The sequence below is a fragment of the Dendrobates tinctorius genome, unplaced genomic scaffold (genome assembly GCF_039654945.1).
Source record: "Dendrobates tinctorius isolate UK_male_01 unplaced genomic scaffold, ASM3965494v1 ptg000035l, whole genome shotgun sequence".
In the NCBI taxonomy this organism is placed as follows: domain Eukaryota; kingdom Metazoa; phylum Chordata; class Amphibia; order Anura; family Dendrobatidae; genus Dendrobates; species Dendrobates tinctorius.
The window spans coordinates 61,246,867-61,273,084 of record NW_027361703.1 but is presented as its reverse complement, the minus strand read 5'-3'; the positions used below and the strand labels follow the sequence as shown (position 1 = coordinate 61,273,084).

Sequence of the window (26,218 nt, the reverse complement as noted above, 5' to 3'; positions counted from 1 at the left end):
GGAGAATGAGGAGACATAATGATAAATCATACTGAAATCAAACAAATAAAACATGTTAATCCACCTATGAAAGAAAATAACAAAAGGGAGGGGCGAACACAGGTTCATAGATATGAAGCCAGAATGTGTGCAACGAGATATGTTTGTCCCTAGCAACAGCTCAGAGACAGGGATATAAATAAAAATCTAATATAACAAGACTTCACTATTTTTATTTTACACTAGGTCATAAGAGGATATTCCACAGATAAGGAAAAGGAAAATATAAGAGTAAATGGGAAGAATATACGTACATCTTATTTTTTTGAGATTTCCCCCTGGGGGAGTAACATTTGTTTTGGTTTCATATTAGTACCGGGCATCTTAAAAACACCCTTGACAAAAATTGGACTGCCTGCCTGTCGCAGCACAGAATCATAGAATCGTAGAGTTGGAAGGGACCTCCTGGGCCATCTGGTCCAACCCCCTGCTCAAAGCAGGATTCGCTAAATCATCCCAGTCAGATGTCTGTCCAGCCTCTGTTTGAAGACTTCCATTGAAGGAGAACTCACCACTTCTCGTGGCAGCCTGTTCCACTCATTGATCACTCTAACTGTCAAAAAGTTTTTTCTAATATCTAATCTGTGTCTCCTCCCATTCAGTTTCATCCCATTGCTTCTAGTCTTTCCTTGTGCAAATGAGAATAAAGTTGATCCTTCTACAATGTGACAGCCCTTTAGATATTTGTAGACTGCAATTAAGTCTCCTCTCAGTCTTCTCTTTTGCAAACTAAACATTCCCAAATCCTGCAACCTTTCCTCATAAGACAGGGTTTGCAGACCGGTCACCATTCTGGTCGCTCTTTTCTGAACTTGCTCCAGTTTGTTGATGTCTTTTTTAAAATGTGGTGCCCAAAACTGGACACAATATTCCAGATGAGGTCTGACCAAAGAGGAGTAGAGGGAAATAATGACTTCACGTGATCTAGACTGTATGCTTCTGTTAATACATCCTAGAACTGCATTTGCCTTTTTTGCTGCTGCATCACACTGTTGACTCATATTCAGTCTGTGATCTATTAGTATACCCAAGTCTTTTTCACATGTGCTGTCACTTAGCCCTATTCCTCCCATTCTATATATGCTTTTTTCATTTTTATTGCCCAGATGTAGTACTTTGCATTTCTCCCTGTTAAAAACCATTCTGTTAGTTACTGCCCACTTCTCCAGTTTATTTAAATCTTTTTGAATCCTCTCTCTCTCTTCTCTAGTATTAGCTATCCCTCCTAGCTTTGTGTCATCAGCAAATTTAATCAGTTTACCCTCAATTCCTTCATCTAAATCGTTGATAAAGATGTTGAACAATACAGGGCCCAGGACAGAGCCCTGTGGTACCCCACTTGAGACATTCTTCCAACTGGATGTGCAGCCATTTACGACCACTCTTTGGGTCCGATCACTAAGCCAGCTATGAATCCACCTAACAGTTGCCTTGTCCATTCCATACTTAGTCATTTTTTCAATAAGGATTGTATGAGAGACTTTGTCAAATGCTTTGCTGAAGTCAAGATATACTATATCTACAGCATTTCCTTGATCCACCCAATCAGTGATACCATCATAGAAGGAAATTAAGTTAGTCTGACATGACTTATTAGTTACAAACCCATGCTGACTCTGTTTGATCACTTCATTCTTATCCAGGTATTGACTTAAATGTTGTTTAATAATTTGTTCAAAGATCTTTCCTGGTATAGAAGTCAGACTCACCGGCCTATAGTTGCCTGGGTCCACCTTCTTCCCCTTTTTGAAGATAGGAACAACATTTGCTCTTCTCCAGTCTTCTGGCACTTCTCCTGTTCTCCAAGAATTTTCAAAGATTATGGAGAGTGGTTCAGAAATTTCTTCTGCTATCTCCTTCAGTACTCTGGGGTGTAATTCATCTGGACCTGGAGACTTGAATTCATTTAGGTTAGCTAAGTGTTTCCTCACTATCTTTCTGTTTATAGATATCCTGGATTCTTCTATTCCCTTAATAGGACAGTGAATAACAGTTGGTGTTACATTTCCTTTCTGAGAGAAAACAGATGCAAAATAGGAATTTAAAAGTTCAGCCTTCTCAACATCCTGTCTTACCATTTCATCATTTTCATCCTGTAAAAATCCTATAGCATCTTTGACTTTTCTTTTACTTTTGACATATCCCCAAAATCCTTTATTATTGCTTTTGACATCTCTTGCAAGCCTCAATTCATTTTCAGCTTTAGCTAATCTGATTTGTGCCCTGCAGATTCTGCAGACAGCATTATATTCTTCTTTAGATATGCCTCCCTCTTTCCATTTTATAAACATTTTTTTCTTCCTTTTTAGCATGTGCTTAAGTTCTGTGTTCACCCATCCTGGTTTCCTTAAATGCTTCCTATTCTTCCCTCTTTTCGGAATTGTTAACAACTGTGCTTTGAGAATTTCATTTTTCAAGATTTCCCATCCTTCCTGGACATTTTTGTCTTTAAGGAGATCCAGCCATTGGATCCCTCCAATTATCTTTCTGAATCCCTTAAAATCTGCCTTTCTGAAATCTAACCTTGACGTCTGAGTCTTCACAGGTCTTCCGCCTCTAGTTATCCAAAATTCTAAAATAGCATGGTCGCTACCTCCTAGGGTTCCAGCCACTTTTACCTCCTCAACCATTTCCTCCCTGTTTATAAGGATTAGATCCAAGGTAGCAGTTCCCCTTGTTTTCTCCCCTACCTTTTGGAAGATAAAGTTGTCAGCAAGAGAGGATAAGAATTTCCTTGACCTGTTAGTTTTGCCTGAGAGAGATTCCCAACAAATGTCTGGATAGTTGAAATCTCCCATGACAACTATGTCATATTTTTTGGAGAACTTGGCCATTTGATGCATAAAGAGTTCATCCATATCTTCAGCTTGCACAGGCGGCCTGTAGTAAATGCCTACAATGGTGTCCTTTCCATTGTTCTGTCCTTGTATTCTTACCCAAACAGTTTCCACAGAACTCCCAGTCTCTGAAGCTTCAATCTCTGTGCAGATTTACGCGTTTCTAACATACAATGCAACACCCCCTCCTCGTTTATCAAGGCTGTTTCTTGCAAATAAGTTGTATCCTTCTAGTCTTGTATTCCAATCATGTGTATCGTCCCACCAAGTTTCAGTGATTCCAATGACATCATATTTCTTTTCCTGTGTTAGTAGTTCCAATTCTCCTTGTTTGTTGCCCATGCTTTGTGCATTAGTATAGAAACATTTTAGTTTGTGATTGGTTTCTCTTTCTCCAATATTTTTATTAATTAGATTCTTTCGTCTTTGTTCTTCCTTTCCACTTCTATTAGCAGTGTTCTCAATAGCATTTGTCAGGTGTATGGCTTTTTCTGGTCTTTTGCTTCCCTTCCCATGTTGTTCTAGTTTAAAGCTCTCCTTACAAGTGTAGCAAGGCGACTTCCAAATACATGCTTTCCAGTCTTCGTAAGGTGCACCCCATCTCTAGCAAGTAGTCCATCGTATAAGTAGTTCACTCCGTGATCAAGAAATCCAAATCGTTGCTGACGGCACCATCGACGTAGCCAGTTGTTCACCTGCAGAATCTTATTCCACCTCCTTGTTCCATGGCCATCCACTGGGAGGATGGAAGAGAAGACCACCTGCGCTCCCAGTTCTTTCACTTTCTTGCCTAAGTCTTCAAAGTCTCTGCAGATGGTTTCCAGGTCGTTTCTTGCGGTGTCATTTGTCCCCACATGTAGTAGCAGGAATGGGTAGTCATCTGTAGGTCTGAAGAGTCCTGATATCCTGTCAGACACATCTTTAATTTTTGCACCTGGAAGACAGCACATTTCTCTTGAAGTTATATCCGGTCTGCAGATAGCGGCCTCTGTTCCTCTCAACAGGGAATCCCCCATGACCACCACTCTCCGTTTCTTCTTCACAACATTTTTCTTTCTCCATCCAGGAGGACTCTGAAGGCGTACAAGGTTGCTGTTTGTTGGCAAAGTCTTATCCTGATGTATTTCTTCATCATTTTCCTGCGTGAGAGCCTGGTACTGGTTTCTGAGCAGTATGGGTGCTGACTGCCTCCTGATCCTCCTGCTTCTCTGGGTCACATGTCTCCATTCCTCTGTTTCTTCAGGTGCACTTCGAATTTCTTCTCTTTCTGTAACATGAAGAGGTAATTCTGCTCTGTCCAAGAACTCTTCACCTTCCTTAATGATCTTCAACGTAGCCAACCTCTCTTCGAGATTTTGCAACTTTTCCTCCAACAGGGACACAAGCTTGCATTTGTGGCATGTGAAGTTTGGCTTTTCCACTGGTAAGTCTGTGAACATGTAGCAAGAAATGCAGCTCACCAAATGGCTCCTGGCCTCTTCCATCTTGAGATTTCTTAAAAACGATGAAAGATGAGCCAAAATTCGCGCGCCTTCCGATTTCCTCTTTTCAGCTGCAACGGCCAAAACCCAGTGATCGTTGAGCTCGCGGAGACTCTTCACTTATCCCAGAAGGCACTGGGAATATGCAAATGATCTCCTCAAGACTCTTCCCCTGGTTTTCCGATTTCCTCTTTTCAGCTGCAACGGCCAAAACCCAGTGATCATTGAGCTCGCGGAGACTCTTCACTTATCCCAGAAGGCACTGGGAATATGCAAATGATCTCCTCAAGACTCTTCCCCTGGTTTTCCGATTTCCTCTTTTCAGCTGCAACGGCCAAAACCCAGTGATCGTTGAGCTCGCGGAGACTCTTCACTTATCCCAAAAGGCACTGGGAACACGTTAACCTTGGTCATCTAGTGGCAGAGAATGAGGAGACATTGATGAAGGCCTCAGTAAAAGCTAGGCCCAACGTAAAAGAGCCGGTTTCCAAGACTTGTAACGCTCATACACGCAGTGCATGGGCTGACAAACATTTCCCCATAGGGGGTACATTTTTTATAAATATACAATGGGCATTATAGACACCCTTGTCAAAAATTGGACTGCCTGTAGCAGCACAGAACCCTTTAACCCTGGTCATCTAGTGGCGGAGAATGAGGAGACATAATGATAAATCATACTGAAATCAAACAAAAAAAGTAAAAAATGTGAATCCACCTGAAAGAAAATAACAAAAGAGAGGGGCGAACACAGGATCATAGATATGAAGCCAGAATGTGTTCAACGAGATATGTTTGTCCCTAGCAACAGCTCAGAGACAGGGATATAAATAAAAATATAATATAATTGGATTTCGCTATTTTTATATTGGAGAGGTATACACTAGGTCATAAGAGGATGTTCCACAGATAGGAAAAATGGTAAATATAAGTTTTATGACAGTTCCCCCTGGGGGAGTAACATTTGTTTTGGTTTCAAATTAGTAACGGGCATCATGAAAACACCCTTGCCAAAAATTGAGTGACTTTTGCATCACGGAATACGTTCACCCTAGTGTTCTACTGGTTGTGGATAATGAGGATGAGGATAAGGAGGAGGATAGCACCAAACAGACCAAATCAGGAAGCCGATAGCCATGTGTGGTTGTGAAGAGGTGCATGAGAATACACCTCCACAAAAAAGACAATGTATTTGAGGTTATGTTTTGCTGTTTTCATTCGGTGGTGTACAGAAGTCTTGCCCAATCCAGCCCTTGTTCATTTTTATGAGTCAGCCTGTCAGCATTGTAAAGGCCCCTTTACATTTAGCGATGCACCAGTGATCCCGACAACGATACGACCCGGTCCGGATCGCTGGAGGTCGCTAGTGAGCTGCCAAACAGGCAGATCTCCCAGCGATGTAGCGACGCAGCAGCGGTCGTTACTTACCTTTCAGACGCGGCGATCCTGACGTCCTCCCGCCCGCGTCCACGCGTCGCTCGTCGGCGCCAGCAGGAAGCCCAGCAGGAAGCACCCGACGAGAAATGGAGCTGCATGATCTTGCGCGATCAGCATCAGACAGCGGGGGAGCCGGTCGGAGGTAAGTATCACACATAGCGATATCGCTGCTGCGTCACAAAATAGGTGACGCTTTAGCGATATCGCTATGTGTAAAGGCCCCTTAAGTTGACAGGCGGATGCGCTTACCTGTAATAATTCCACCAGCGGCACTAAAAACCCGCTCTGACAGAACGATAGCAGCAGGGCAGACCAGGACCTCCAAGGCGTAGAGAGCCAGTTCATGCCACGTGTCCAGCTTGGATACCCAATAATTAAAAGGCACAGAGGAATCCCGGAGGGCGTTTGTACGATCTGCAAGGTACTCCCTCACCATCTTCCCAACCTTTGCACTTCTTGTGACAGCACCCCTTGCCTTTGTGGCGTCACGATGGGAGGGTCTGAGAAAACTGTCCCAGAACTTTGCCATTGTTCCCCTGCCTGAGCTGGATTGTACTTCTGTCTCACTCGCTTGGACTCCTTGGTTGTACAACAAACTCTGACGTCTGATGCCAGCGTTCTCACATGGGAATTTTTACTGTAATTACGCTACAAGGGCCCTCTGATACTGCAACATTTTTGTACACCTCTGTGCCTCTGGAAGGATAGATTGAAAGTTCTCCTTGTAGCGTGGGTCTAGAAGTGTCACCAACCAGTAATGAGTGTCGCCGAAAAAAGGCGTCATGGGAAACACAGCGCAACAAAAAGTCAGCCATGCGTGCCAGACTGCTAACAGGCAAGACTTAAGTGTCCTCACCAACCTGACGACTGAGCGTGTTGTCCTCATCCTCCTCCCTGTCCTCAGGCCATCCCCGCTGAACAGACGGTATGACAGCTGTGCTTGTAGTACTGTCTATAGCGCATGAAAGTAGCTCCTGTTCCTCCTCCTCCTCCTCATTGTCTACCAATCCTCGTTGCGACGACATGAGGCTGGGCTGAGTGTAATCACCCTGTATGGTTCCTTGCTCCATGATCTCGTGCTCTGCCTGCAATGCATCCTCTTTAATTGTGAGCAGAGAGGTTAGCGGGATAGTGACGCTAATTATGGCGTCATCGCCGCTCACCATCTTGGTGCAGTCCTCAAAGTTCTGGAGGATGGTACATATGTCTGACATCCATGTCCACTCCTGAGGTCTTATGTGTGGAATCTGAACTGAATATCGACGGCCTTGTCGATACTGGTAGTCAAAAACTGCCCTCTTCGGCTCACAAATCCTTTCCAACATATGCAGTGTAGAGTTCCAACGCGTGGGGACATCACACACCAGTCGGTGAGCCGGAAGCTGCAAACGCTGCTGAAGCACGGCAAGGGCGGCTGAAGCTGTAGCTGACTTTCTAAAATGGGCAGACAGACGGCGTACTTTCACTAGCAGATCCGGCAGCTCCGGGTAGCTTTTGAGAAAACGTTGAACCACGAGGTTAAGCACATGGTCCAGGCAAGGTACGTGTGTGAGCTCACCTTGCCTCAGAGCCACCACCAGCTTCCGGCTATTGTCACACACGACCATGCCTGGCTGTAGGTTCAGCGTTGTCATCCAAATATCTGACTGCTCTTTCAGCGCTGTTCACAACTCTTCTGCATTGTGCGGTTTGTCACCTACGCAGATTAGCTTCAGCACAGCCTGTTGCCGCTTGGCTTAGGCAGTGCTGCAGTGCTTCCAGCTTCTGACTGATGTGTTCATTTCAGAGATGTGAGGCTGAAGAAGAGGAGGTGGTGCAGGAACTGTAGACTGTGGGGGCAACACTGATTGATATAGGGCCCGCAATCCTCGGCGTGGGGAGGATGGATTTCCACCCCAAGGTCCGAATGTGTCCCATCTTCCACTATGTTAACCCAGTGTGCCCTCAGTGAGATGTACCATCCTTGCCCACAAGCACGTGGTTAGGTGGACTTTCCCAGTAACAGCATTGTAGAGGGCACGGGTAATGTTGTGGGACACATACTGGTGTAATGCCTGTATGGCACAACTGGAGAAATAGTGGTGATTGGGGCTGAGTACCTTGGGATGGCCGCCACCATCAGGTTGTGGAAAGCTTCTGTCTCAACAAACCTAAAAGGCAACATTTCTAGCGCCAGCAGGCAAGAAATGTTCGAATTAAGTACTGTGGCCTGTGGGGCGTTGGCTGGGTATTTCTGCTTGCGTTCCAATGACTGGGGTATAGACAACTGAAGGCTGGGCTGGGACAAGGACGTGGACGGGCTTGATGATGTGCTGGTTGACTGGGCAACAACAGGTGCAGGGCCTGAGGCATCTTCACAGGCACGGTGAACTGGGGATTGGCTTGTATGCAAAACAGTGGAAGAAGCAGTGTTGTCACCTGCAGACAGTGTTCCTGGAGCCTGGGGTTTCGCCCACAAAGTTTGGTGCTTTGCTGCCATGTGCCTAATCATGCTGGTGGTGGTCTGGCTGGTAGTTTTGCTAATCCTGCTGATGCAGGCATGGCAAGTGCTGCAAATGGCCTGTTTGGAGTTATCGGCAGAGTCTTCTTAAAAAGTAACCAGACTCGGGAAGATCTAACAGTTGGAATGGCGACTTCCGTCCTGTTGGTGTTACGGGGAACGGATGCACATCTTCTGTCTGCGGCCAGCAGACTGCTTCTTCCTTACTGTTTGGGTGATATGCCTCCTTCCACATGTGTGCTGCTGTCCTCGCTCTGCATTTCCTCCTGCCAGGTTGGGTCAGTCACTATGGCATCCACCACCTCGTCTTCCACATCCGCACCCTGCTCCTCTTCCTGACTTTCCGGCAATTGTGTCTCATCATCGTCCACCTCTTGTGACCGTGGCTGCTCAAAGATTTGTGCATCACTACATGGAATATCATCTTGCCCTGCTTCAAGTGGAGCGGGCAAGAGGCACGAGTCTCCAAATGGAAAACTGAACAGCTCTTCGGAGTGTCCGAGTGTGGGATCAGTTGTCTCAGGGCATTCTGCATGGTGGGAGGAAGGAGGATCAGGGTGAGTAATATCCGGTCCACCCTCATGGCTACTCAGACTTGACCGTGTGGAAGACGGCGTGGTGGTGGTGGCTAAGTGACTGGAAGCATTATCCGCTATCCAACCAACAACCGTTTCACACTGTTCTGGCTTCAATAGTGGTGTGGTGCGGTTCCCTAGAAACTGGGACTGGAAGATCGAGCGCGAAGATGTGGGTTTTTGCTGTGGCCCACTTTCAGCTTGGCCACGGCCTAGTACTCTGCATGCACCATCAGCATCACGTCCACTTCCCCGTCCCTTGCCCCTTGCCTTGCCCATTTTAAATGGACTACTGAAATATTTGAAAAGCTCAATACCAATGGTTTTATTTGGAGAAAAATTATATGTGATCAGTATATCTGCGAAGCAAAGATTTTTCCATCACAGATACACCAGGCCTCAGCCTGAGATAACAGACTGTATTAATTTTTTTTTTTATTATTTTTTTTGCTAAATAGTGCTGTACATAAGTACAGTTTCACCCAGGACAAAAAAAAGAAAACCGCCGTAAACTGGCAAAGCTTTGAGCACACACAGATATAAGCTGGCACGGAGATACCACTACGACAAATGTGTGCCCTGTTTTTTTTTTTTTTTTTTTGGGCTAACTGCTGCTGTATATAAGTACTGTTTCACCCAGGACAAAAAAAGAAAACTGCCGTAAACTGGCGAAACTTTGAGCACACACAGACAATCATGGCCTGCCACGGAGTTAACACTACGACAAATGTGTGTCCTGTTTTTTTTTTTTTTTGGCTAAATATTGCTGTATTTAACCAAAAGTGACAGCCAGCCTTTGAGCATGCACAGATATGAGCTGGCACAGAGATACCACACGAAAAAATGTGTGGCCTGTATTCCCATTACACCTGGGGCTAGCTATATACGGCTAATATATCCCTCATGTAGCAGCAGCAGCACCAGACACAGGAAGGAAATGGACCCTCTTGATGTATGCAATGATCTATATACACACATACAGTGCCTGCAGGCCTTGCACTGATGTGTAAACAGCGACGTAAACTGCCCTGCCTAACACTGGAACCTATATACTCCAGAATTAGTCCTTAGAACTTGAAGGACTGTTGGTTTAGCTGGATGTGAATATTTTGGATGGTAGACCCCACACTAGCTCATTAATCCCCAATTCTGACCCTATCAAGACAGCCGCTCTCTCTACACTCTCTCACTCCGGAGCTGAATGCACCGAGCAGGGCAGCGTCTGGTCTCTTATACCCCTGATGATGCTGTGTGGCCAGCCAATCACTGCACGACCACAGCAAAGATGGCTGCGGCGTTTCATAGCCTGGCAGACAATCCCTGCAGCGTGATTGGGTCTCTAAAGTCCGCCAAAAATGCTGGGTGGAGACCCGAGTTCCTGCCGAGCAATCCTGGAAATGCTCGATGCTCGCCGAGTACAGACGAGAACGTTCGCTCATCACTAATGAAAACCTCTACAGAGTGCTCTGGACTTCAGATTTGGCAGAAGTTCACCTTCCAACAAGACAATGGCCCTAAGCACACAGCTAAAATAACAAAGGAGTGGCTGCAGAACAACTCTGTGACCATTCTTGACTGGCCCAGTCAGAGCCCTGACCTAAACCCAATTGAGCATCTCTGGAGAGACCTGAAAATGGCTGTCCACCAACGTTCACTATCCAACCTGATGGTGAAAAACTTGATGCATCATTACCAAGAAGACTCATGGTTGCACTAGCTCCGAAGGGTGCTTCTACTCAATACTGAACAAAGGGTCTGAATACTTATGAGCATGTGATATTTCAGTTTTTCTTTTTTAATAAGTTTGCAAAAATTTCTACATTTCTGTTTTTTTTTCAGTCAAGATGGGGTGCAGAGTGTGTACATTAATGAGAAAAAAAATGAACTTTTTTAAATTTACCAAATGGCTGTAATGAAACAGAGTGAAAAATTTAAAGGGGTCTGAATACTTTCCATAGCCACTGTAGATACACCAGCTCAATGACCGCATCACACATGGAAAGCTTCCATAAACCAGCTTGGCAGACATTATCATACATAACAGGATTAGATACACCAGCTCAGCAGACAGTATTGCACATGATAGAGTTACATACACAGCTCAGCAGACATGATCATACAAAACATAATTAGATAGACCATCTCTGCAGATCGTATTGCACAAGATAGGATTAGATACACCATCTCAGCGGACAGTGTCGCACGATAAGCTATAACTATAATGACTTTATTTGACCATTCCACGTCAAAAGTAATTTGTTCCATATGTAGTTAGACTTGTTGTAATGACTTGGTAAGTTTACTGGTGATAGGCCCTCTTGAAGCAAACACCTACAGTATGTTCTGAACCACAGGTTGTGTTATATGTATCACTAAGCTCCCATTCGATAGAATAGATATGGTACTTTTACACCATTCTGTCTTCTTGCATAAAAAAGTTTACTGTGGATTTTTTTTATTATAACATGGTAACATGTAAGCAACTTATCTCGCTGTATGCTTATATATTGCCACTCGCCTGAGGTATACATCAGGGAAACCTCCCAACGTAAAGTTCAGTGTAAACCCTCCTTAGTATCACCAAGGAACAACTTCCAACCTTCCTGAGAGTACACAGTGTATTCCCCAATTTCTTCACCATCCATTTTTCTCTCACCCCTTTTCTTTGGTTGTCTTCCGAAGTTCGAATTCATACATTTGTATAACATGGTCTGAGTATGGATCCTGATTCATGGACCACCAAAAGGTCTCCTGACCTGAACTTGACAGCTCTCTAGGCACATATTAGGCTGTCAGGTTCAGATCAGGAGACCTGTGGCCAGTCCATGGATTACGGTCTTATTTAGACATAAATATATGACTGTCCAACACTTTGCCTATGTATATTTTCTCTGTCTTATTGTTTTTTTGCCTTTTTAAAATGTTTCTCTTGACATATTTTCTAATAATATTAATGCAAAGAACTGTACATTCCTGAATAAAATGTAACAATGTTTGGGCATTAGAAAAAAGTGTAGAATATTACTTGTTTACCAGCTGATTAGTGAACTCAGCAGAAAGTAATCTGAGTAATGTAGCACATTGCAGTCATTTATTTGTTTTTGATTTGTATTGAAATGCTGTATATAAACATGGAAATGACATCAACACAAAGGAAAGACTGTGGAGGAAAACAAATGAATGATTGTGCTAAATATCACTAAAGAGGAACGTGTTTCATCGTTCTGGAACACTAAGTACAGCATGTGAAGGCCTCCAAAGTGCAGCTATCAGCAGCAAGGACTTAAGGCCCCATCACACTAAGCGATATCGCTAGCAATATTGCTATAACGTCACTAGTTTTGTGACGCTGCAGCGATATTGCTAGCGATATCGCTACATGTGATCCTTACCTCCGACCGGCTCCCCCGCTGATTATCGCTGATCGCGTGAGAACGTCCTGGGCCGTTTCTCGTCGGCTGCTTCCTGCTCTGGAGACGAGCAACGCATGGACGCGGGCGGGAGGACGTCTTCATCGCCTCATCTGACAGGTAAGTAGCGACCGCCGACTTGCTGCTACGTCGCTGCTGAGATCTGCCTGTTTGGCAGCTCACTAGCGACCACTTAGCGATGCACCAGCGATCCTGACCAGATCATATCATTGTCGCGATCGCTGGTGCATCGCTAAGTGTGACAGTACTTTTACCATAGTCATTGTATGTAGGTATCTGGTCTAGAAACAGACACAACCTGTCCACACAAAGCTTGTCTGGAGATTGCTCAACAAGTATGTTCTCTAATATGGGTAGCTAGTTACTTAAGGTGTCAAAGAATAATTACAAATCTAATTGTGTGTGACAATCTTTGGCCTGCTAATTTCTTGTTTAGGATTTTTTTTGTATTTTTATGCTATGAACGCCATACTCTCTAGTTTGCTGAGTTAAATGAAGATTATCTTTGCTCTTTTAACCTTTCAACTTTGATGGATTAAAGGGATAAAGAAATAAAGTTGTGTAAAGAAAGGCTATAGTGGATAACAAATTTAGGCCAAGCCATAATCATGTATGAGGAAATTTAGTTTAAAGGGAATGTGTCAGTAGGATCATTTCCTAAACTGTCTATGTGGGCATACAGGTCATGGGAAGCAGAATAAAGTGATACCTTGATATCTGCGATCTGATGTCTTGTTCCAGAGAAATCCACATTTTACTTAAAGGGAACCTTACACCAGAAGAAAGGCTATAAAACTTACTGACTGACAGCTGACCCCATTGTATAGCCAGTGTCAGTCAGGGTCGGAGATGTGTTTACAGTCACCGTTCTGTTTTTCTTTATCGCCTTATTGGGGGACACAGAATACCATGGGTGTATGCTGCTGCTGCTAGGAGGCTGACACTATGCAAAAACAATAAAATTAGCTCCTCCCCGGCAGTATACACCCACCGACAGGCACCAAGCACCTCAGTTTGTGCTTAGTGTCTGTAGGAGGCGGACCGGGATCTCCCCAGATCCGCATTTTTCTTTTCAGGTTTAGTCTGAACTTTTTAATTTTTCCCTCTTTTGTCTTTTAGGTTATTTTCCATCGGGAAACAGGGTGTAGTTGTCACCCTGATTTCCCATATCATGCGGCTGAGCGAGCAGTGTGGTGTCATCCACATCGCAACTCTCAGTACCGCAGGCAGGACTTTTCCCTATCGCCTTCCGGTGATAAGGGTTGTGGACAGGTGGCTAGTCCTTGCGAATCCCCCTCCTCACCCCTCTCGCGGGACAGGGCTGAGAGGAAGACGGCGATCGCAGGTGTTTCAAGCCGTCTTCTGCAGGATGCGGGTACAGAGGACTCCCTTCCCCCCAGCGGCCTGCCGTTTCCCCGTGGGCCCCTGTGGTCATCCTCTTCAGGGACGTCAGGTAAGTGCCTGTACGTTCCCTCCGGGCCCGCATAAGCTCCGTGAATGGCAGAAGTTGTACCTTTGTGATTTCATGTCCACAATTATTGAATTTCCCGCCATCTCTGCCTGCCGCGCGCTCACGCCGCTTGCTTCTCACTCCCAGGGAGACACTGGGGATTCCTCCACTCACCACACAGCGTCACAAGCAGGGGAGGCAGACTTCCCAGGGCCACTGTCAGATCAGCTCCGTTATGTCGGCGCTGGCATGGGGCTGCGGCGTCTTCACTTTCACTTTCACTTTCCCTCACAGTCTCCTCATCGCTGTGCTCCCTCCTCCCTTCCTGAGCGCGCTCTTTTCAGCGCGCCTTTACTAGCCCATCACAGGGCTCCTTTTCGTTTGATATGCCAGCCTCCTCCTTCGGCCATGCCCTCTCCTTCGCTGTTAACCAGTCATGGAGCGGCCGCTAAGCTCCGCCCCCAGCCTCCAGCACAAGGATTTCCTGGTTGTTTCACTCCTTCCTGCGCTGTTTGGGGGACACTTAAGCGTTTTCTGCTGCTCACAGAATCTCGGTAGGCTCTGCTCTGAGGCAAAGATTAGCTCTCCTCGGCAGTTATTCCTTAAATCCTGCGGCCATTCAGTGCAGTCTACTTATGCCCAACCCTTCAGGGGATCTCTGCTTCAGGCCCACCGCTATCTATTACGCCTGTGCGCGCTGTAAAAAGAAGTGGGCATCGGGTCAGTCGTCTCCATTCTGCCCCCCCTGCAGTCCTTCCAATATGTCAGCATCTCAGGAGCGCACAGAGTCCCGGGCGGAGGGCGCTCTTCCCTCCTCTCTCCCCCCGGAGTGGGCCGTTACAATGTCACAGTCTGTTTCTGACTTGACAAAAGTATCACAGTCGCTGGTCCAGGTTTTAGAACGATTACCTCAGCTATCCTCAGCCACCTCTGCCCCGACCACCTCTCGGGGTGAGTCGTCCGCACCTGACCGCGACCTTCAGAGAGACAGACGGGGAAGGTCTTCTAGGAAGCGGGCTCTGTCCACTTCGTCCTCGAGCTCGCAGGGCCCTTCCGCTCCCAGGCCTCCTTCTCCTTCCTCAGATGACAGCCTTCAGTCAGGCGATGATTCTCATTCGGAAGCTAGCTCTGAGGGGAACAGCGTTTCTAAAACGCGGGACATGGTCGATAGTCTTCTTGCAGCTATCTTCCAAACACTAAAACTTAAACAGGATGAGGCTCCAGCTCAGGAAAGCTCGGTTGTCCTTAGACGAGCCAGACCTCCGTCCCGAACCTTTCCCAATCACAACGATTTCAATACTACCTTAGCCAAACACTGGGAGCGCCCTGAGCAACGTTTCTCAGGCCGCAAGTATTTGGACGTTCTGTACCCCTTTGACGCAGAACTGCTCTCAAAGTGGTCCAAGGCTCCAGAGGTAGATCCTCCAGTATCCCGGATAGCCTCTAAAACGGTGCTCTCTCTGCCAGACGGGGCGTCGCTCAAAGATCCTACTGACAGGCAGATTGAATCTCTGGCTAAGTCTATCTTTGAGGCATCTGACGCCTCTCTCTGCCCTATTTTCGCATCCGCCTGGGTGGCGAAGGTCATTTCCGCTTGGGCAAAAATCCTTCGCAGAGGCATCTTAGCGTCAGCTCCTCAAGACGAATTGGCAGATCTTGCAGATCAGATTAACCAGGCGGGAAAATACCTTTTGGCCGCCTCCTTGGACGCGGCCGGCTGCGTAGCAGGGGCTAACAGCAACATAGTAGCTGTACGCCGAGTCCTTTGGCTAAAGTCATGGAATGCGGACACTACTTCAAAAAAGTCGCTTACCAATCTGCCATTCCATGGCTCTAGGCTCTTTGGAGCAAAGCTGGATCAGATAATTTCCGATGCCACTGGAGGCAAAAGTACTTCGCTTCCCCAGTCTCGACCAAAACGTCCCTTCAACAGAAGGGGGTTTCGACCATTCAGGCCTTTTCGTCCCTTCTCTGCCACGGAGAGAGCCACACAACAGGATCGGCCGCCTGCCACCAGGGAGCGGGATCAGAGGAAACCTTCCTACAAACCCGCTCCTCGCTGGAGATCTAGAGGACAATATTCCAGATCTGCAGGAGCCAATTCCGGCAGATTTTCGTCTAAGTGACGGGTCACCCCCACCTGGAATTTCTTCCAGGGTGGGCGGCAGACTTTCCTTTTTCGCGGATGCTTGGCTGTCCGTTGTAGACAACGCTTGGGTCAGAGAACTCGTCGCATCCGGTTACAAAATCGAATTTGCTTCACTCCCGAAGAGACGGTTTTTCCGGTCTCGGTCTCCGCGACAGCGGGCCCAGATTCCGGGTTTTCTGCAGGCCATTTCCTCCCTTCTTTCCGCCGGAGTCATTGTTCCCGTTCCCTCAGACGAACGGTTTTCCGGGTTCTACTCCAATCTCTTTGTAGTCCCGAAGAAAGACGGCTCTCTTCGTCCTATTCTGGACCTCAAATTGCTCAATCGCCACGTGAAGATTCTTCATTTCAGGATGGAGTCTCTTCGGTCGGTGATTGCTCCCATGGAGCCCGGGGAATTTCTCTGCTCGGTGGACATTCGGGATGCCTATCTCCACATCCAATATGTGTGCAACATCAGAAGTATCTTTGATTTGCGTTTCAGGGAGACCACTTTCAGTTCACAGCTCTTCCTTTCGGCCTGGCTTCAGCGCCCCGGGTTTTCACAAAGGTGATGGCGACTGTGATGGCCATCCTTCGCTCCAGAGGGATCCTCATCATCCCTTATCTGGACGATCTTTTGATCAAGGGTTCGTCTCGCCAGGACTGTCTCCGGAGCCTTCAGATAACCCTGGACACTCTCAGCCGCCTAGGTTGGCTAGTCAACAAGGAGAAGTCCATTCTGGTCCCCACCCAGCGTCTGACCTTTCTGGGTATGGAATTCGACACGGAGCTAGCCCGTGTTTTTCTTCCAAAGGAAAAATTTACAACTCTGTCCAAGGGCATCAAAACTCTCAAGAGGCCTGCTCCCATTCCCATTCGGTTCGGCATGAAGGTCCTGGGGAAGATGGTGGCCTCCATGGAGGCAGTGCCCTTTGCGCAGTATCACCTTCGCCCTCTCCAGCTGTCTCTGCTTTCAGCCTGGGACAAGACCACGATGTCCTTGGACCGTCCTATTCGGCTTCCTCTCAGAGTGAGGCAGTCTCTCACTTGGTGGCTACGGCCAGCGTCAGTTCTCCAAGGGAGGTCCTTCCTTCCGCCTCAGTGGCAAATCATCACCACCGATGCGAGCCTTCTAGGATGGGGAGCCGTGTTCCATCAGAAAGCGGCCCAAGGACGCTGGAAGCCACAGGAGTCTCTCCTTCCAATCAATCTTTTGGAGATCAGGGCGATTTTCCTGGCCCTTCTTCACTGGCAGCCCCTCCTCTCCGGCAAGCCGGTCCGCATTCAGTCGGACAACGCCACGGCCGTGGCGTACATAAACCATCAGGGGGGCACGCGCAGCAAACAGGTAATGTCAGAAGTGGCCAAGATATTCCGCTGGGCAGAACGTTACGTTCCGACAATCTCCGCCGTCCATATTCCAGGGGTGGAAAATTGGGCAGCCGACTTTCTGAGTCGCCAGGCCTAGCGTCCGGCGAATGGTCCCTGCACCCCGCGGTTTTCTCTCAGATATGCGACCGTTGGGGCACCCCGGATGTCGATCTCATGGCATCTCGGATGAACCACAAGGTGCCGCAGTTCGTAGCCAGGTCCAGGGACCCTCTAGCCGTCGCATGCGACGCACTGGTGACTCCGTGGTCCCAGTTTCAACTTCCGTATCTGTTCCCGCCTCTGGCATTGATCCCTCGGGTGGTCAAAAAGATAAAATCGGAAGGCGTACCAGTGATTCTAGTTGCTCCAGATTGGCCAAGACGGCCTTGGTACGCGGAACTGGTCAACATGCTCGCGGACGTTCCCTGGAGGCTTCCGGACCGTCCAGACCTTCTCTCGCAAGGCCCCCTTTACCACGAGAATTCTCAGTCTCTGAGTTTGACGGCATGGCCATTGAGACCGCAATTCTAAAGGAATCAGGTCTGTCCAGTCAGGTTATTCAAACTATGATCAGAGCCAGGAAACCAGCCTCTTCCCGCATTTACTATAGGTACTGGAAGGCTTTTTTCCGTTGGTGCGATGATAGAAGAGTCTTCCCAATGTCTTTTTCTATCCCGTCTATCCTAGGGTTTCTTCAAGCTGGGTTAGACGCGGGTCTGTCCCTCAGTACGCTCAAGGGCCAGGTTTCCGCTCTCTCTATCCTCTACCAAAGAGAGCTAGCTTCTCTACCACAGGTCAAGACCTTTCTACAAGGGGTTTCCCACGTGGCTCCCCCTCATCATTCGCCAATAGACCCGTGGGATCTCAACCTCGTTCTTAGCGCGCTCCAGAAGGCGCCGTTCGAGCCTCTCCAGGACATTCCTTTGTCCCTTCTCTCTTGGAAGGTCACCTTTTTGATCGCCATTTCCTCCATCAGAAGAGTTTCTGAATTGGCGGCCTTGTCATGTCATTCCCCTTACCTCATTCTCCATCAGGACAAAGCCGTCCTCAGGCCCGTTCCTTCTTTTCTTCCAAAGGTGGTTTCCGCTTTCCATATCAATGAGGATATCGTCCTTCCTTCTTTTTGTCCGGCTCCATCTCATCCTCTTGAGAAGTCTCTCCACAAACTGGACGTAGTTAGAGCCCTGCGTGTCTATCTTGCCAGGACCTCTTCCTTCCGTCTGTCCGATTCCTTGCTAATCATCTCTGAAGGTCGCCAGAAGGGCCTTCCGGCTTCCAAATCCACGATCGCTCGCTGGATTCGTTCTACCATTCTGGAAGCGTATCGTCTTCAGGAAAAGCGTCCCCCTCCGGGAGTAAGAGCTCATTCCACCCGGGCTGTGGCGGCTTCGTGGGCTGCTCGTCACCAGGCCTCGGCCATGCAAATTTGCAAGGCTGCAACCTGGTCATCTTTGCACACCTTCACGAGGTTCTACAGGGTTCATACCCAGGCCTCGTCTGATGCTGTGGTTGGTAGGAAGGTTCTGCAGGCGGCGGTGGCTCACCGGCCGACCTGAGCCTTTCGGTTACTTTCGTTCCTTTTTGCTGTTCCCACCCTTGGGACTGCTTTGGGACGTCCCATGGTATTCTGTGTCCCCCAATAAGGCGATAAAGAAAGATGGATTTTTGGTTCTTACCGTAAAATCTCCTTCTTGGAGCCTTCATTGGGGGACACAGCACCCTCCCTGTTTCAGTTGTACCGTGTTGGGTCTTAGAGTCCCCTGTTGGGTTGGTACATATGGTTCGAGTTTTTTCTCGTTGCTTCTCCTACTGCTTTTTCACCAACTGAGGTGCTTGGTGCCTGTCGGTGGGTGTATACTGCCGGGGAGGAGCTAATTTTATTGTTTTTGCATAGTGTCCGCCTCCTAGCAGCAGCAGCATACACCCATGGTATTCTGTGTCCCCCAATGAAGGCTCCAAGAAAGAGATTTTACGGTAAGAACCAAAAATCCATCTTTTTTGAACGGTGACTGAAAAAGCGACGGCTTCACCCTCATGATTAAAACTTGAATTTTCTCTCCACAATGTTCCGCTAACTGCAGGCAGATTAGTAACGCTATTAAACTGCAGATTAACCCCATATAATAGTGTTTTTTCTGATGACAGGTTCTCCTTAATATGTAAATTAGCTGTTACTATCTTTGGGTCAGACACTGACATGCATGAGAATCTGTCTCCAGAGCTTATTTTTAAAGGTGGTATTACCAGTTTGAGATGTGTAATGACTGATGGTCTTCTTTCCTAATCTCACTGCAGAACTGTTTGTGATAGCAAACTCAGTACAGCAGAGCTGAACTTTTATCTAATTACAAACACATTGAATGGTGGAGTTGGAAGGGACCTCTGGGTCATCTGGTCCAACCTCATGCTCAATCCAGGACTCACTAAATCATCCCAGACAGATGTCTGTCCAGCCTCTGATTGAAGACTTCCATTGAAGGAGAACTCGTCACCTCTCGTGGCAGCCTGTTCCACTCATTGATCACCCTCACTGTCAAAAAGTTTTTTCTGATATCTAATCTGTGTCTCCTCCCATTCAGTTTCATCCCATTGCCTCTTCTAGTCTTTCCTTGTGCAAATAAGAATAAAGATGATCCTTCTACAATGTGACAGCCCTTGAGATATTTGTAGACAGCTCTTAAGTCTCCTCTCAGTCTTCCTTTTCACAAGCTAAACATTCCCAAATTCTGTAACTGTTCTTCATAGGACATGGTTTGCAAACCGGTCACCATTCTGGTCGCTCTTCTCTGAACTTGCTCCAGTTTGCTGATGTCTTTTTTTTTTTTTTTTTAAATGTGGTGCTCAAACAGGACACAGTATTCCAGATGAGGTCTGACCAAAGAGAAGTAGAGGGGATAATGACTTCACGTGATCTAGACTGTATGCTTCTTTTATTACATCCTAGAATTGCATTTGCCATTTTTGCTGCTGCAACACACTGTTGACTCATTTGCATTTCTCCTCTCATTGGTATAATCGGGTACTGCTCTGCTGCAGAGCTGACAGCACTAAGGGTACCGTTACACTAACCGATGCACCAGCGATCCAGACAACGATATGGATCGCTGGTGCATCGCTAAGTGGTCGCTAGTGAGCTACCACAGTCAGATCTCCCCAGTGACATAGCAGCGGTCGGGGGTCGCTACTTACCTGTCAGACGTGGCGATCCTGACGTCCTCCGCCCGCGTCCACGCGTCGCTCATCGGCGCCACAGGAAGCCCAGCATGAAGCGCCTGACGATAAATGATCCAGGACGTTCTCGCGTGATCAGCGACAGACAGCGGGGGAGCCGGTTGGAGGTAAGTATCACATGTAGCGATATCGCTAGCAATATCGCTGCTACGTCGCAAAACCAGTGACATTACAGCGATATTGCTAGCGATATCGCTTAGTGTGATGGGCCCTTTACACTACTTAAGCTTCCATCTCACAGGCAGCCAATGTAGGGGGAGTGGGGTACAGCTGAGCTGGCAGCAGGATGAGAAGAGAGCTACAACTGTAGGTCTTTTTGTAATGAGACAAAGCTCAGCCCTGCTTTACTGTGTTCAGAATAATCATGCACAGCTCTGCAGTGAGATAAGGAGGGCAGACTGTCAGGTATTACATATCAAACTGGTAGCATCCCCTTTCCTTTTAAAGAAAGCTCTGAAAGCAGATTCTCAGGGAGATCTGTATCAGGCTCATAGATCTTAACATCTAATTTACAAGACAAATGTGAATTTCTGTGGCGTAAGACATGGATCACAGATCTCAAATTATCATTTTATTCACCTTTCTATCATCTTCATGCCCATATAGACAGTTTAGGAGGGTTGATCCTACTGACAGATTTCCTTTAATGCTCCTCATTCTGTAGTATAGCTGTAAAATATAGCCTCTTTTATCTAACATCATTTTAATATTAACTTTGTATTTGCAGGTGATGGTAATGAAGAAATTAGCAACATGATACATAATTACATCAAAGAGATTGAAGACCTCCGGTAAAGCATTTCAGTAACTTAATCCCCTATATTTCCCTAAATCATTTTACGTCAGTTAGTAAGTGATTCCGTGTTACAGATGAACTATCGTAATTTTTCAGTTTCCTTTTGGCCCTGTCACTAAATTATTTGCTTAAACTTTATTGCCATCTACTGGTGATGCTAATGTATTACAGTTGTAAAATTGATTTCAAAATAATTTTCTAATTTTTTGTTTAAGTAGGGAAAAACAAACTGAAGGGGGTTGGCCAGTTAAAACAAGTTGTCCTCAAGATAGATGATAACTTGTTGGTCAGTGGGGGTCCAACTGCTAGGACTTCCACTTACCAGCGGAACTTTTAGAATGAAGTGGCAATGCATGCCAGAGCAGTGCTCTATTCATTCCCTGTGCGGCTATTGAGCTCTGTGCGTAGTTTTTCCCGCAGTGCATAGAGAATGGAGCAGCCTTCGGGCTTCCTGTGACAAGGATAAAAGTTTCCACATTTGCCCGTCAGTATGTGTTCCAGTGGTAGGATGCCCACTGGTTAAGTTATCACCTGCCTTTATGCCTAGGTGATAATTTGTTTTAACTGGACCACCCCTTTAAGGGCGTGATAAACATATCTGTTGTTCTGCTGTGTCATAGGTGCAGAAAATGAAAATGGCTATTGCATAATGGACACCAATAGCAGCCCATATAGACCATAATGTGCTCGGTCAGGTTTATGTCATGGTTCCCGTCAATAAATGTTTGGAATCGGTTTATGTAAGCGGTTTCTTAATATTTTCTTCTTTCATCATCAGTGCTAAATTGTTAGAAAGTGAGGCTGTGAATGAAAATCTTCGAAAGAACTTGTCAAGAGCTTCATCAAGAGCCTCTTATTTCTCGTCTCCATTCTCTGCCGCCTTGATTCCCGCTGAAAAGGAAACCACTGAAATTCTCGATATGGCAAAAAAAGATATAGAGAAATTGAAGAAGATTGAAAAGAAGAAAAAGAAAAGGTACTGTCAACTCCTTCCATATTTTTCTCCACTTTCTGACATTTTTTTTCACTCGCTTTTATGACTGTACATCATATTCCTATTGTTGGACCTCATTTCAGACTTTGAATTTCTCTTGCTTGATTTCATCAGCACTTGCTTTGCATTGATTGGCACAGAGATCCTGCATGTTTTACAGTGCATGGGTAGCTTGTGAAAAAATTGTGCGTTTGTACATGCTAGATTGTAATAATCCATTTTTAGACTTTACTACACACCACAAGTATGAGCATATGGTCTCTTGAATTCAATAAATTGAGCTTACAAGTTGCCACAGTTACTATAATGAGTCCCAGTGAATTTGCAACTGGTCAGGTAGATCAGGAGTGTTCCAGATCTAATTAACACCACATTAATTTATATTAGTTACTACAGGAGCTATGTTAATCATGATCAAAGGTTTTCCAACAAAGAGAATAAATGAGTTTGTGAATGGACACAAAATTGTAGTGCGGCATGTGTTTTTCAAGGTGGTTTTTGCCAACCGACAACACACTTTACTGTACTGCAAATTGCCTTCACGTGTAGGGGCCATAAGCAATTTTGTAGTTCCAGAAAATGATTTTTTTGTCCTTTTTAAATGATTTGTATAGTGATGAAAGGAAATCTTAAAAACTGCTGAACACTCTTGCATTCAGTGAATGATTGGAAACCTTGGAGAGGAATCCTCTTCAGAACATCTGGTGAACTTACCCTAACAGTTTAATATTATAGTAATACGAGAGATTTAAAAAGGACCTCTCACCAAATTTTTCGTATTGAATTTGGCACACGATGTAATAGTGGGTGCAGAGTAGAGTAAACATTTTTTTTTTAAATTTTACTTTTGATTTCACCTCTGCGTTGCTGAGATATTAGCAATCATAGTATTTGGCACTTAATGAGTTACCTATTTTTAAGTACAAGTGTATGTTATAAGAGTTTTCAATTGGGGTGTGTACTTCTACCCCCTGTATTATGCTGACCAATGATAAGCAGGCAACAAGTCTGAAAAGAAAGAACACCCCCCCCCCACTATAACTAAGAGCATATTTCTAGGTATATGTGGTACTGGACAGGTCTAACCTCCTGCATCATTGGAAAGCACAAATGACACACACCATTCCGGTGAGGCTGGTTTCACACTTGCGTTTTTTTGCGCTGTATTTTAGCGCTAAAAACTGCATGCGCTTTTTTCCCCCTATATTTTGCATGGGATGCGCTTATGTGTGCATACACATGCGTTTGTATGCATTTTTACGCGCATGCGTTTTTTTGTGGTGTGCGCTCGGGCGCACAAAATGCATCCTGTTGCATTTTTTGGGCGGCCGACTTGCCTCAAAAAAAACGCATACGCGCGCAATGCGTTTTTTTTTTACAGCAAGACACCCATTGTAAGTCTATGGGTGCGCATACGTGCGCATTGGCATGCTTATGTATGCGTCTTTTTGCGCATGCGTTTTTTTGTTGACCATTGGTTAGACAATGGAAATTAAGGGTTTGGGTTAGAGTTAGGGTTAGTTAAGGGGGGTTAGGGTTTGGGTTAGGGTTAGTATGGTTTGGTTAAGGGTTAGGGTTTGGGTTAGGGTTAGTAGGGTTTGGTTAAGGGTTAGGGTTAGTATGGTTTGGTTAAGGGTTAGGGTTAGTAAAGTCATGGTTTGGGTTAGTGTTAATCCTAACCCTATCTTGATTTTTTTGGTGAGGCCAACTAATGTTGGAAAAAAACGCAAATGCGGTAAAAACGCTGCGTTTTTTTTCATGCATGCGCATAAAAATGTTTGAAAAAAACGCAGCATTTGTATGCGTTTGTATGAGTTATTTCCATGCGTTTTTTTGCAGGAAAAACACGCTGCAAAAAAAAAAAAGCAAGTGTGAAAGTAGCCTAACGTCCCTGTGAATGGAAGGCTGAGTAGTTTTTGCTGTGTTACATTACAAACACTTCCATCAGAGTTCATAGTACTGTCAGCTTTCCTTTACTGCCAAGCCCAATCACTTTATGTTAAGACGTGTCAGTAATCACACTTTTGTCTGTTGTGCTCAACTTGTAATCCCTCTGCAGGGAGATCAGGGCAGGGTGTCATTACCTGTCATACAGGCTTATCCCGAAACAGAATGCTCTTGTGTGAGTAGTAGTGATAACCCTGCTCTCACTGCTGAGCGATTATAAATTACTTGAACGTAGCAGACATAAGCATGATTACTGCCACACTCAGGCGAGCTGATAATTTGTAATGTGACATGGCTAAACTCAGCTATGCTGCCCCTGCACCCACATTGACTCATGCAGGAGGTCAAACCAGGAGATCAGAGCTGTATCATTACATCTCAGGCACTGAGAAATCTGATCTTAGGCTAGTTTCACACTTGCTTTTTTTTGCAGCGCGTTTTTCCCGCAAAAAAACGCATTGAAAAAACGCATACATAAGCATACAACTGCTGCGTTTTTTTCAAGCATTTTTATGAGCATGCATGAAAAAAACGCAGCGTTTTTATGCGTTTGTATGCGTTTTTAGTGCGTTTTTACCGCGTTTGCGTTTTTTTCCAACATTTTTAGGTGGCCCCTCACACTACCCAAACCATGACTTTACTAACCCTAACCCTGACCCTAACCCTGACCCTAACCCTAACCCTAACCCTGACCCTAACCCTTAACCAAATCATACTTAACCCTAACCCAAACCCTAAACCCTAACTAACCCTGACCCTAACCCTAACCCTGACCCTAACCCTAACCCTGACCCTAACCCTTAACAAAACCATACTTAACCCTAATCCTGACCCTAACCCTGACCCTAATCCTTAACAAAACCATACTTAACCCTAACCCTGACCCTAACCCTGACCCTAACCCTAACCCTAACCCTGACCCTAACCCTAACCCTAACCCTGACCCTAACCCTTAACAAAACCATACTTAACCCTAATCCTGACCCAAACCCTAACCCTGACCCTGACCATAACCCTAACCCTAAACCCCCTTAACTAACCCTAACTCTAACCCAAACCCCTAAATTCCATGGTTAAAAAAAAAAAACGCATATGCAAAAAAACGCATACATGAGCATGCCAGTGCGCACATATGCGCATCCATAGGCTATAATGGCCATTTTTAGCGCAAAACGTGCGCATATGTGCGCATGCGCTTTTTTGCAGGGCCAAAAAATGCAACATGCTGCGTCTGGAAAATACCAACGCACACCCCAAAAAAACGCAGCGCATGAAAATCGCATACATGCGCTTACAAGCGCGCAGGTATGCGCACCCATGTTAAATATAGGGGAAAAAACGCATGCGCACATATGCGTTTTTTTCCAGCGCTAAAAAACGCAAATGTGAAACCAGCCTAAGCTATGGTGGGGAGTGTTATTTCCTTGTGTTACTACGTGCATATGATTGGTCAACATCACACAAGGGTAAAAAGCACACGCTCTCAGTGAAAACTGTTAACATCCGGTTGACCACTACTAGGACAACCCCTTCTTGAGCTAAATGTTTGTCCTCGATAAAATAAAAAAACCTATAACGACCTCCCATGCTGGCGTTGTGCCAGCGGTGTCGGCTCTCGGGATCCTGGAGCTCTGGTATGGTGGAATGACGTGGTGCCCGGCGCCCAAACAGCGCTGGCGTCACGGTTTCCACCTTCATACTGATTGAACATGAAGAGGAAGTCAGAGATCAGCTGCAGTCCTGGTTTCCTCTTCACGTTAAACCAGTACGAAGGTGTGGACAGTGACGCCAGTGCTGTTTGGGCACCACGTGTCTTTCCATCGCACCAGAGCTCCTGGACAGCAAGTGCTGACACCGGAGACTTTGGTGGTTTCCTTTTGAAAAGGAAGATTTCACATAACGTTCAATACTTACCTGACCGCTGAGGCCAGTGATTGGCTGCAGCGGTTAGGTGAATGGGACAGTACGTCATCAGAAGCACATCTGACTTAATCACTTCCT

At 46.0% G+C, this 26,218-nt stretch overlaps 1 protein-coding gene across 8 annotated transcripts in view; it reads left to right on the top strand.

Moving 5' to 3' along the window:
- The window catches only part of KIF21A (kinesin family member 21A), a 247,369-nt gene that overhangs the window by 124,645 nt on the left and 96,506 nt on the right, over positions 1–26,218 (top strand). For all 8 annotated transcript variants that reach the window (XM_073573526.1, XM_073573524.1, XM_073573519.1 and 5 more), the window contains exons 10-11: positions 21,208–21,271; positions 22,055–22,252. In XM_073573526.1, the coding sequence (XP_073429627.1) occupies positions 21,208–21,271; positions 22,055–22,252 (262 nt within the window). The remainder of the gene's footprint in view (positions 1–21,207; positions 21,272–22,054; positions 22,253–26,218) is intronic.